The sequence below is a fragment of the Pituophis catenifer genome, unplaced genomic scaffold, assembly GCF_029215685.1.
Source record: "Pituophis catenifer annectens isolate HBS135680 unplaced genomic scaffold, rPitCat1.0.hap2 SCAF_3, whole genome shotgun sequence".
Lineage (NCBI taxonomy): Eukaryota > Metazoa > Chordata > Lepidosauria > Squamata > Colubridae > Pituophis > Pituophis catenifer.
In genome coordinates, this window is record NW_027256883.1 from 108,266,769 (window position 1) to 108,280,409 (window position 13,641).

The following is a 13,641-nucleotide window of genomic DNA, read 5'->3' on the forward strand; positions in this document are numbered from 1 at the left end:
GCCCGGGACCCTCAACAGGTCCCTACCCAGTATCAGGCTATGACGCATGAGTCCGAGCTGTATCTGGACCATGGTCACCACGAGGAGTCGTCCTCGGAGGAGGGAGAGTGCGACCCGTCGGATATGGATTTATCTGATGATGCAGATATGCCACCCGAAAAGCCAGCCTTCTCTGGGCTCTTTAGACCCTCGTTATTCAAATCGCTCCTGCGCAAGGCCAAGTTGGCCACAAATATGGCTGACCCAGTCTCTCAAGTTGATCAGCCCGGTTCCTCTCAACAACATGAGGCCTTGTTTACGGCACCTAAGGCGCAAGCGGACTTTATTCCGTGTCCACAGCTTTTTTCTGAGGTGGTCCAACGATCCTGGACCACACCCTCATCCTTGCCCGCTCCTTCGGGGCTAGACAAAAAACTTTATTGTTCGGCGCCTAGTCTCCAAGATCTCCTTCAGTTACCGACTGTAGACGCGCCAGTGGCCAATCTGACGGCTTCCTCTGTAATTTCCAACGACGTCGCCGACGGTTTGCGCTCAGAGGACCGAAAAGCTGAGTTTAACTTCCGACGTACTCACAATGCGGCCGCCTGGGCGGTTAGGGCAGCCACCTCAGCTTCCTTCTTCAGCCGTGCCTGCTTAATCTGGCTCCGCCAACTTCACGAGCGCCTTCCCCCGGCGGATTCACGCCTCCGCCAAGACGTCAACAAACTGGTGGCGGCTACTGAATATACGGCGGACGCTTCGCTCAATGCCGCGAAGTTCGCTTCGCGCGCCCTGGTGTCGTCCGTCACATCTCGCCGTCTATTATGGCTTACAAATTGGAGAGCCGATGCCAAGTCTAGGTGGCGCCTCGCTTCAACTCCATATAAGGGTTCCCGTCTTTTTGGAGAGGCCTTAGACCCCATCCTTGTCGAGGACAAGGATAAACGGAAGGTGATGCCATCCTCATATAAGAGGGCAGATCGTAGACCATCATCCTACTTCACCAGGCAGCCTTTTCGGAACGACTCCGGCCCTTCGGGGTCCTTCTCCTCAAGACCCTATTCTCAAGGATTCGACCGTTCCTTCGATAGACCCGCCTTCAGAGACCGTGGTCGAAAGGCCCCAGCGCCCAAACGGCCATTTCGAGGTACGGGCTCCCGTACCTTTAGAAGAGGGAAGTGACTACATCCATCTTCCCATTGGCGGCCGTCTGACTCATTTTCTTCCCCAGTGGGAGATCTCGACGTCGGACGCCTGGGTGCTCCAAACAATCCGTCTTGGCCTTACCCTGGAGTTCCGCTCCAGACCTCCCTCACACTTTGTCCAATGCCCTATTTCTCCCAACCTGGACAAGCGCCAGCTAATGGAGGCAGAAATCCATCACCTGCTTCAAATCCAAGCCATCGAACCGGTTCCCCACCATCATCGCGGGACCGGCTTCTATTCAATTTTCTTCCTGGTCCCCAAATCATCCGGGGGTCACAGGGGCATCCTAGACCTCAAGAGGCTGAACGAATTTATAGTATATCATCAGTTCAAAATGGAGTCCCTCCGATCAATTCTGGCTTCCATTCGACCATCGGACTGGATGACCTCTATCGATTTGAAAGAAGCGTACCTCCACGTACCCATACGACTGTCCCATCGTCGTTTCCTACGCTTTGCCTACAACAACAGGCATTACCAATACAGAGCAATGCCCTTCGGCCTCTCCTCCGCCCCAAGGACCTTTACAAAGCTCCTGGCAGCAGTGGCGGCCCATCTACGTCAACATCCGGTCCGCCTCCACTGCTACTTGGACGATATCCTAGTGCTCTCCCCTTCTCCGGCCCGGGCATCCCGAGACCTAGAAGTGGTGTGTCGCTGCCTTCGTCATCATGGCTTCTCCCTCAACATTCCGAAGAGCCAACTGCAGCCCACTACTTGCATCCTTCACCTAGGGACAATAATAGATTCCGTAAGGGGCCAGGTGTTCCTGTCAACGGACCGGCGTTCCAGTCTCCAGTCATTAACATCACAGGTCCTCTCCTCTCGGAAGGTGACCTTGCTGCTCCTGTCCCGCCTGCTCGGCAAAATGATTTCCTGCCTGTCTGTCGTCCCTTGGGCGAGATTCCATTCGCGCCAGCTCCAGTGGTTCCTCCTCCCCTTTCAGAGAGCCAGGAGGAGCAACTCTCCCACACTAGTTTCCCTCCCGCCAGAGGTCTCAAGGTCTCTCCTCTGGTGGTCCTCCCAGAGCCTACATCAGGGCAGCTACTTCCAGAATCTACAGCGCCTGGTAGTGACAACGGACGCCAGCCTGACGGGATGGGGAGGTCATCTTTTATCCCACGTTGCCCAGGGAACGTGGTCAGCAGAGGAGAGCCTAAACGAGATCAATTGGTTGGAACTCCGTGCGATCCGCCTCTCCCTCCAACGGTTCCAGCAGATTGTGTCAGGGCACCATGTCCTGATACGCACGGACAATGTAACAGCAAAGGCGCACGTGAACCGCCAGGGGGGGACTCGCTCGGGTCCATTGATGGAGGAAACGACCCTACTGCTGATCTGGGCGGAGACGCACGTCCTGTCCCTTGTGGCGGAGCACATCGCCGGGACCACGAACATCACAGCGGACTGGCTCAGCAGGCAACACTTGGACCACGCCGAGTGGCGACTTCACCCAGATCTGTTCGCCGAGATCGTCCGCAGATTCGGCACGCCTCTGATCGATCTATTTGCCAGCCGCGACAACACTCACCTACCCAGGTTCTTCACCCGGTACCAGTGCCCTCAGGCGGAGGGAGTCGACGCCCTCGCCTCTCCCTGGCCCAGGGGTCTCCTCTATGCCTTTCCCCCTCTACCGCTCCTTCCTCGTCTGATCCGCAGGATAATAGCAGAGAGGGCAGACGTCGTTCTGGTCGCACCCCACTGGCCTCGGAGGTCCTGGTTTGCGGATCTGGTGGACCTGTCGGTGGCACGGCCGTGGAGGATTCCAGGGGACAGGATCGTTCTCAGCCAGGGGGTCATTCTGCACCCAGACCCGCAGTGGTTGCAGTTGACCGCCTGGCGCTTGAACGGATCTTGCTAAGGCGAGCCAACGTGCCTAGCAATGCGATCCCCACGATTCAGGCGTCAAGACGGCCGTCAACATGCCGCATTTATAACGCAACCTGGAACTCCTTCTGCTCCTGGTGTGCTAAATCCCACCTGGATCCAACGTCTGCTTCTGTCCCCGAAGTGCTGGGATTCCTTCAGCGGGGCATGGACAAGCACCTTGCGCCCAACACTCTTCGTCGCCAAGTTGCTGCACTTAGTACGGTCCTTTCAACTTCTGCAAAGCTTCCTCTCTCCCAGGACCCGACGATTCGCGACTTTCTGCGAGGGGCATCCAACCTGCGCCCTCCTGTGATACATCGATACCCGACCTGGGATTTGACTCTGGTCCTTCAGGCCCTCATGCACCCTCCATTTGAGCCTCTCGCCTCCATCAGCCTCCGCTTTCTGTCTCTTAAGGTGGCGTTTCTGGTCGCGATTACTTCGGCTCGCCGTGTATCCGAACTAGCTGCACTGTCGGTGAGAAGCGACCTTTGTGTCTTCCATGCAAATCGCGTGGTACTAAGACTAGATCCCTCATTCCTGCCTAAAGTAAATTCCACATTCCATCGAGCCCAGGAATTAATCCTTCCGGACTTCTGCCCCGATCCTCGACATCCTCGGGAAGCAGACTGGCACCTGCTAGATGTCCGACGGGCCCTGCGCAGGTATATTAAACGAACACAGCATTTCCGGAAATCAGAATCGCTCTTCGTTTCCTTTCTGCCCTCCTCCATGGGCCAGAAGGTATCCTCCACAACCATTGGGAGGTGGATTAAGTCCTGCATCTCCAAGGCTTATTCAGCTCGGAATAGACCAATTCCGCAGAGGATTCTTCCACATTCTACCAGGAGCGCCGCCACAACGGCCGCCTGGGCCACTAATGCCTCCATCTCTGACATCTGCAGAGCGGCCACCTGGTCATCCTTGAATCCCTTCATCAGGCACTACAAGGTGGATTCCTTTGCCTCGGCGGAGGCATCCTTCGGCCGCCGGGTGCTCCAAGCTGTATGCAACTCTTCAGACGACGTACAGCAGCCGGGTTCCCTCCCTGTCTGAACTTGCTTGGGTAAATCCCGAAGCTTTGGATTCTCCAAGCTGCGCGTTGGAGAACGGACGTTGCTTACCTGAACGTCCCTTCTCGACGCGCAGCTGGAGAATCCAACCCACCCAGCTTGGCTGCTGGACATTCCTTCCTGACGCTCTACTGCTCCTTACTTCGTGAACAAAACTGGGACTCTGTTGAGCAAGTGGGCGTGTCTGAAGAGAAATCTCTTAAAGGAACACACTCAGTGTAGGCTATCAACTACTGAACAACCCGAAGCTTTGGATTCTCCAGCTGCGCGTCGAGAAGGGATGTTCAGGTAAGCAACGTCCGTTCTGGAGTATTTCATCTTTGATTAAATTTACTAGATTTTGTGGCAGCATCAGATAATTTTTTGTTTGCTTTATAAGTTTGTTCACTTCCACTATGAAAAAATAAATGAATGCAAATTTAAATTAGATGTTATCCCTTTTTATGCTAAGAACAGTTTGTCTCATATAGTTAAAAAATTATATGATACAAACTATTTCATGCAAATCTTGATAAGCTTTCTTGAAGTTCTTCCCTTTTATTTTGTATTAAAGCTTTTGAAATAAGATTGTTGATATAAATTCTACTAGGAGAACTATTGGGAACTGCTGTCAGCACTAGAGTAAAGGCAGCTTGAAACCTGACAGCTGCATTCATAAATGTGTCTGTGTTCATATAAGTTGTTATGCTCTTATCATAAAAGCTTTCTTTAATGATTTGAAATTTTGAATTCTTCATTAAAATATGGTTTGCAGTCATTATGTTAGCCATTTTGTCTCAGGCATTTTCAAATTTCTCTTGCTTTTAGACAAGCAGAAGTACCACAGGTGCAGCCAAAACCTGCAGTTCCTGCTCCTCCAGAAGCTCCTCCTCCTGTTGTCAAATCCTGGGCAAATACCAAACAGAGTGGACAGGGTGATGGTAAGTGAAGGAAAGATGGGCCAGTCTAGCTGAGCCAGTAATTCTGTACTGCACTTTTCTAAGACTCATCATTTCTTTCATTTTCTTGTTTATTTGGGTAATCTTAGAGATGTAGTAGGATCATTATTCTTTGGTGAAAGATGGTGCATAGCTTTGAAAGTTTCAAGTATGTAGGAGTTGCCTTCTGAAGGAAAACTTAGGAGAGACTACTGTATTAAAGGATGAGAAGGTAGTATTAGAAGTTTAGAATAATAGAGTTGGAAGGGACAATGAGGTCTTCTAGTCCAACCCCCTGCTTAGGCAGGATACCCTACGCCACTTCAGACAAATGGTTATCCAGTCTCTTCTTAAAAACTTGAAGTGTTGGAGCATTTACAACTTCTGGAGGCAAGTTGATCCACTGATTGATTGTTCATGAAAATTGTTTTTTTGGGGGGATTACACCAAAATGCTAGTATGAGCACAGATCTGGTTTTGGAAGGTCTGTGCCTGATCAAAGTATGTTCCTGACAGAAGTAGTTTGGAAATAGAAACCAGGAAGAAAAGGGCCAAGGACATTGATGGCAGTATCTGAGAAGAAGGAAAACACTGGGAAGATTAGGTGGCCAATTTGGCTGGGGAGTATGTTGCACTGTGGGAGAGAGAAAAGAAGCTTGGAACCTCAGACCAGTGAGTTACTCTGGTGGGAGTTTCCGTGGAGAAGGAGGGAATTAAGAGATAACTTCATTCCCTCATTTTGCTTTGTACTTGCTTTTTCTAAGAGCACTTGACGGACATGACCGGGAGGATTTTTCATCAGGTTCGCCTGATCCGCCAGTTGCGTCCCTTTCTAGATCGGGACTCCCTACGCACGGTCACTCATGCCCTCATCACCTCCCGTCTGGACTATTGTAACACTCTCTACATGGGGCTCCCCTTGAGGAGCACTCAGAGGCTCCAACTGGCGCAGAGTGCGGCCGCGCGAGTGGTAATGGGAGCGACATGGCGCTCCCATGTAACACCTCTCCTGCGCGAGCTGCACTGGCTCCCGGTGGTCTTCTGGGTGTGCTTCAAAGTCTTGGTTATCACCTTTAGAGTGCTCCATGGCTTAGGATCTGGTTATTTACGGGACCGCCTGCTACCACCAATAGCCTCCCACCGACCAGTATGCTCCCATAGAGAGGGGCTCCTCCGGGTGCCGTCTGCCAAACAATGTCGACTGGCGGCCCCCAGGGGGAGAGCCTTCTTTGTGGGGGCACCTACTATCTGGAACGAGCTCCGCCCGGAGATACGGAGGATCCCGGATCTGCATACCTTCCGTCGTGCGCTCAAGACGTTCTTATTTCATCAAGCTGGCCTGACCTAAGTTTTTCCCCTTTTTAAATGGAAATTTTAGGACTTCCGGTTGGCACCGCCGGCATCGCGGACAGTCTTCTTGGACCGCCAGCTCCGCGATTCCGTTGGAGCCATTCTGACAGCGCTAATCAGCTGTCAGACGGCTTAAAAACCTCTCCTTCGGGAGAAGAAGGAGAGGAGAGCCGGTGGGCGAGGGTAGAGCTCCCCGGGAGCCCCTGGAGTAATTCCAGGGGCTTGGAGGGTGAGAGCTCCCCGTTCAGCCCACTGAAGCTCTGGATCCGTGGCGACTCCGTTCAAACGGAGCCAGACCCCGGCGACCGACTCTGCTCTCAAGAAGAAGATTAATTGATTTCAAAAAGCAGACAGAACGGAAGCAGGAGAGCAAGCTTTTGCAAGTATATACTTAACTCCTAGGATACATTGTTTTTATTTGATTTTGCTGAGCTGGAGCTGGAAATGGCATCTTCGTTGTGGGCATGAAAGTGCTTGTTAATAGACTTGTGCTCAGAGACTGGATTTAAACTGCTGGATTTGGGAGCTGGGTCTAGAAAAGACTATCTTGCTTGATAAACTACAAATAAATCTGAGAAAGCTGCTCAAGAGACTTTATGGTTGTGAAAAGAAAAATTCTTTTAAAATAATATGGCTTCCAGGGAAGAAGTTTCTGAAAGTGGGGGAGGCTCTCTAATGGCGTCAGAAATGACACAGAGAACTGAATCACAGAGCCAGGAGGTTTTTTTTTTAGAGACTTTGCAGAATTTATAAAGGAAGCCATGAATAACCAAATTGTAATTATTAATAACCTAACAGCAATCATAGAACAAAAATTTATAGAACTGGTGGAGGATATAAAAGCAACTGAGGATGTTTTTGAAGGAAAGCACAATGACAATGTAGGAGACATTTCGACCAAAACAGAGAAGCTGGAACTGGCTGATCCTCAAGAATCTTCAAACTTTCTTCCTGCCCTTTTGGAATTAACTGATAGATCTCTTCAAAAATATAATTTGGAGCAGAAAGAAGAAGAAACTGACCAGCCCTACGAGGTTTCTGAGGATAAAGCAGATTTGGCAGAGGTTTTCACACAATTAATTGAAATGCAACAACTGGATTTTTCTTTGCAAACTGATCGAGTTAATTCTTTGTTCTATGAACTGACTGACTATATAAGCAAGAAGAGTCGATATGGGGGCTCTAAATCAGAGGAAATGGTTCTGAGAAAGGGATAAGTTTTAAAGATACATCAACCCCCAGTTAAAATTCAAAACCTCCTCAAAATAAAAGAAGGAGGGAGGAAGAAAGATTGGAAAAAATACAGAAAGAAAGGAAGAATGGAAAATTAACTTTTTCTGGTCTAACTATTGATGTATTAATGATTAATTACAATGATTAACTAAATGAATTAAGAGTTCATTAATTAAGGCTTAGTTATTGTTGTATTAAGATCTTTAAAAATATTTGAATATTGAGAACAAAAGTAGGAGGAGGAGCCAAATGATTAAGTACATGAATTAAGAATATTCTATAGATGTATTATGAGATTTTTAGATCTACTAGTGTTTGTTATTGGTTTTTAAAAATTCTTAGGGCTAAAGGATTATATGTTATTTTGAGCTTAAAGGGAGGTTGATGAATAATTTGTAGAAGGGGAGTTAAGGGGTCTAGGGAGTTTCAATGTCTTGCATTAACTTAGCATATTTTAGCATATGTTTGGTAAAATTTATACCCTGTTTTTCTTCTGGGAAGTCGGGGGAGCGGGGAGGGAAGGGGGGGGTTGAAGGTTGGGTTTACAAATGTTTAAATAGATAAGTGAAAATATTATTTGTTTGAATTTTAAAAAACAATAAAAACTTTTTGTTTTAATTAAATGGAAATTTTAAATTTGGTTTTAAATTATTGGGGTTTTAAATTTTCAGCCAAATTATTTAATTCGTTTTACTTTATTTTAAATTTTGTATTTATGTTTTATTCTATAGCTGTTCACCGCCCTGAGTCCTTCGGGAGTAGGGCGGTATACAAATTGAAATAATAAATAAAATAAATAAATAGGCTTCTATTATTCTAAAACACCAAAGAGGTGACATTGCCAAAGAGATAATCTGAAACTATTTGGAAGAACTTTTAGAAAGGATTTTGCTCCAGATACAAACAAAAACATTTTTTTCTGTTTAGTTCATTCTCCCCAAACTAGAGCTATAAGGGATTCAGTCCTGGGTGGGTGTGATCTGTGTCTGAATAGTTGATGCAAAAGAGATACTGCCCTTTAGGGAGCTGTTGAAGGATGCTAAGGGAAAACTATTTTGGTCATTATGTCTTGTATATGTATATGTCTTATTGTTCGTTCATATGTATGGCTGCTGCTGCTGCTTCTGTGGCCTTGAGGGAGAGTAGAGAGAGAACAGAATTCCTCTAGCGTATAGTAGGAAGTATGAAGCTGGGAAAGGATTTGTCAGATAAGGAAATGTCAAGTTACATGCTTGAAAGTTATTCTTTATGTTGAGTCTTCTTCCATCTTGCAAAATTTTAGACTTACAGGCCAGTCTACATTTTGGTCTTAGGATGCTGATTTTAAATTCCAGGTTGAATTTCTAATAACACGATTGTGAATGAGACAGCTAACCCAGTGAGTTGGTAAATGGGCTTAGTGTAATTGATCTCATCTAGCCATCTCCCTGTGGGTAATTGGTCCAACAGAAATTACAGCGGGTCTTAAAAATTTGTGAACCCTTTTGAATTTTCAGTATTTCTGCATAAATATGACCTAAATGTGATATCTTCTTCACATATCTCTTAAAACTAATTAGAGAACCCAATTAAACAAATAAGTCAAAAACATTAAATTTGTTCATTTATTTATTGAGAAAAATGATCCAAAGCTACATGATAAAAGCATAAAACAGTTTAAGGTATGTTTACAAATAGCGTAAGTGTCACCTGTAGGCATACACACACACACACACACACACACACACACACACACACACACATTCATTCATTCATTCATTCATTCATTCATTCTGCGTGCAGTTCTGGTCGACATGATACCAAAAAGATACTAGACCCTAAAAAAAGTGCAGAGGAGAGCAACAAAGATGTAAGAAGTTTGGAGGCTAAATCACGCGATAAACAACTAAGGCAACTAGGAATGTTCAGCCTAATGAGAAAGATTGGATAGGATAGCTGTCAGCTTGCCTACTGGAGATTTTCAAGAAAAGGTTGAAGAACCTTTTGTCTAGGAGGGAATAAGGATTCACACCTTGGGCAGGGTGTGACTAGAAGATCTCCAAAGTTCCTTTCAGCCCTATGATTTGGTGATTCTAAATCTTCTGAAGCAATATGAATTGTGATAGAATATATTTCTTGTTTAAATATAAGAATAAAAGAACATTATGTGCAGTATTGATTTAGGTTTTTTAAAATAACTTTCAGGTCCTGGAGTTCAAATAAATACTTATTTCCAGCAAGAGTTTCCTAGTTTGCAGGCAGCTGGAGATCAAGAAAAGGGAAATAAAGAAAAGGATGCACCTGAAGAGCCTTATGGTCCTGGGCCAAGTTTGCGTCCACAAAGTAGGTGTGCCTAAAATAACCTAAGATTGTTGTGGTTGTGGAGCTCCTGATGAGTTTTTTATCTTGGGGAATGCTGTTTTTGTCTAGGATTATGTGGTTTTTAATCTGTTTTTTTAATCTATGTACTAGACTTACCATGTCGTCTTAGACTTGAACAGCCTTAACAAATCTAATAAATAAATTTAAAAGTTCTTCATAGAATTCAGTATTAATTCACATTTGATTCATGTCAAAATTAATTTGCAAATAAGATCCTGGGATGATGTATCTATCTAGGATTAAGGATTTTAATCTATTTGCTTTCATTAGTTGAAACTTCATCTACAAATTAATATTGTCTTTTTTATTTTTGGTTACTCACTAAATTTGTAAAAGATACTCAGTTGATCACATTTCCTATTTTGAGTTGTAGGTTTGAATATCATTATGGTTGCAGTGGTTGATGTTTTCTTTTAACATAAAATAAACCAAATTAGCAAAGATGAACAAAGACAATTTATACTTCATACCGAACAATAGTTTGTGTTCTTCTTGTGTTCTTTAACTGAAAAGATTTAAAAATGTAAAATGTAGTCTGAAATCAAAATTGTAGTCCATTTTCAAATATGCAGGCTCAAAGGCCTTCAGATGTGGAACAATGCCTATTATGGTTGTCAAATAAAAGGAGCAAACAAAAGATGGCTCTAGAAATACTGATAGATATTTAGGGGTTAGTACTACAGGTGGTCCTCGACTTAACAATGGCAGTTGGGACCAGAATTTCCATCACTAAGCAATGTCATTAAAGTACAACTGCATGGCTTAGTAGTGGCAGTCCCTGCAGTCCTAGTTGTTGATATTAACTGAATGCTATGGTTGTTAGGCAAAGTAATGTTCTACCTGCTTCCCACAACGAAAGTTAATGGGGAAGCCAGCAGCACGTTGCAAGTCCCAGGCCAGCAGGTGGCTAGTGTTTGATGGGAGTGAGGGGTGTGCATGGATTTGGGGGAAGCATAGCAAGTGTGCAAATTAGGGATTGTCCATGGAAAGGCACAGCAAGGATTGGGGAGGGAGTGCAGGCAGTTGTGGATCAGAGAGGAAGCACAAGGATCCAGTATAGGTCTGAGAGGGTGCTTGAAGGGTGGACTTTGGGAGTGTATAAGTGGCCAGTCTGGCACGAACACAAAGGTGCTGAAGAAGGGTGCATGGGTGGGAGAGAATTACCGTAGCAACTTGTGACCTTCCCTGCTGGTTTCCCCATTGACTTTCTGGACAAGCTGGCAGGGAAGGTTGCAAAGAGCAATCATGATCACAGGATGCTGGAACCGGTCATTAATAAATTGTAAATAACTGGCAAGTCAGTTTAGCCTAATGGTTAAAGCACCAGGTTTGAAACCAGAACACCATGAGTTCTAGTCATGCTTTACACACTTTACACACAAAGTCAGGTGACTTTGGGCCAGTTACTCTCTTAGCTCAATTTACAGTGGCGTTGTGGGGAAAATAGGAAGGACTACTAGGTATGTTCATTGCAGTCATGTGATCATGGAGGTGCTGAGACAGCTGGAACTCTGAGGACTGGTCATAATCATCATTCAGCACCATTGTAATTTCGAACAGTTACTGAACAAATGGTCATAGGTTGAGGACTACCTGTAGATTAGCAAAGATTTTTAATTTCCAGCTTTCTGAGGACTGACAGTCAGTTTTTTCCTGCTGATGCAGTCTCATATTGGGAAAGTGCACTGCATAATACTAGGGATTTCCAAAACTGAAATGTTCCAAAAATACTGATAGATGCTTAGTATGATGAGGCAACCCCTTTTTGTAAGTCTGATCCCACCCTTTATAGTGGTCAAGAAAAACAAACTATCACACAATTTATTTCAATTTTTCATTGGGCAATTGTCTAGGTTATACGGCTCCAATTTGGGCTGCTTTAACTTTTTTCAGGCAGTGGAAGTGTGGTTTTTGGAAGAAGAAAATAAAACTGGTTACTGTGTTGGTACAGCACTTCAGAATTTGATGTTTCCTTTTCCAATGCAGATGTTGCTAGCTGGAGAGAAGGTGGAGGCAGAAGTTTAAATTCTCCAAACTCTCCAACTGATCAAGAAGCAAAACCTCTTATTCAAGAAGATGGTAATATGCCTGGACCAACAGAACAAAGTGATGCCCTTAAGATACCAGAAAAGAAGGAGATACGGATAGCACCACCTCCCCCACCTAAGATGAATGGCCAGCAACAGCCAGGGATCCTTCCTCAGTATAAAGGGATGATACCACCATATGTAAGTCTGATAGATCAGGTTCTTACAAAATTTCTTTCATTTCCAAGAGTCATGTTATAAAGAAAATGAAATGTGGAGGGCAAATTATTCCTATAGCGCAGGGAGCAGTATGGCCTGTTTGCTAGTAAGTCTCTTCAATTTCTGGTGTGGATTTAGATTATATTTAAGCAGTAGACAAAGTGAAACAATAAAAACCTTTTTAAAGAATCTTACAAAACATAAAATTTTGAGAAATAATTTTTATAGCCTGTGGATTCAAAAGGTATCTTTTGGTTTGTGATCAGATTAATTGAAACGAGCACTACCTGGGGCATGCATGAAACAAACAAAAAATATTTTACTTCAGCTTAGCACCCCTCTTTCCCCTCAGAACCGAGCATCTCCACCTCCTCCTGAACTTTCCAAATTAGCTCATTCCAAAGGAACAAAACTCAAATCTTTTCAAATTACTGGCCATCAGAAATAATGGAAAATCAGAACAAATCTCTAGCTCTCTATTTTTTTAACCCAAGGCCACCAGATAGATGCTGATTTTTGCTACAATTTACCCAAGTAGAAGGGGAAAAAATAAAATAATAAAAACAAATTTTTTGAAATCCCTAACAGCTTTGATAGAAGAGAAAACATTCTTACTGCAGAACAACAGAATTAATCTTCAATTAGCAGTTATTTAGCTTCTAATAACAAATTAATTGCTCCAAGACTGAATCCCAATCTAACCAAGTAACACTATTGCACTTCCATTGCTATGATACTACAGGATTTCTTTAAATGTATATGAACATTTCATTCGCAAGATGGGAAGAAGTTGTGCTGGTTCCAAAACTGAGCTGTTCCTGTTTAATTGCATGGATAGTGTAGGTTACCATTACACAACAAATTAAAAAAGCCAGCACACTGCACTCCTATTGTACCAGACTCTGCTATCAATAGTATCATTTATACCAGTGGTCCCAACCCTTTCTAGCACCAGGGACCAATTTCAGAAGAAAAAATTTCTTCCACGGACCGGGGGGAGGGGGGAGATGATTTTGTGCACAACCTACATCATGTGCAAGTGAAGCTTCACTCACTTATCTGGCCCAGTTCCTAAAACTAGGGGTTGGGGAGCCCTGATTTATAACAAATGAGCAGAAAGTACTAATTCTATCCTTATAATCAGCAATGAAACCAGTGCATTTTTTTCGTTTTTCTAAATGCCTTGAGGCTGACATCAGTATGATATAAGGCACATACATCAACAGATCTCAAACACAGAAACTTCTCACATTTACCCCTCTAGACATGTATCACACTACACATGAAAAATTGAAGAATTTTTAACTCAATTATAGAACTAAAAATGTATATTGATTTTCAATCATTGGGGAGGAATACTTTTTTTTGAATCAAGTTTTATTGATTTTTTCTTTTACATACATATTT

The 13,641-nt window shown here is 44.4% G+C and overlaps 1 protein-coding gene across 6 annotated transcripts in view; it reads left to right on the top strand.

Annotated features, from left to right (window-relative positions):
- Positions 1-13,641, top strand: part of PRRC2C (proline rich coiled-coil 2C) — a 92,091-nt gene that overhangs the window by 19,598 nt on the left and 58,852 nt on the right. For all 6 annotated transcript variants that reach the window (XM_070940904.1, XM_070940907.1, XM_070940905.1 and 3 more), the window contains exons 4-6: positions 4,935-5,047; positions 9,812-9,949; positions 11,975-12,216. In XM_070940904.1, the coding sequence (XP_070797005.1) occupies positions 4,935-5,047; positions 9,812-9,949; positions 11,975-12,216 (493 nt within the window). The remainder of the gene's footprint in view (positions 1-4,934; positions 5,048-9,811; positions 9,950-11,974; positions 12,217-13,641) is intronic.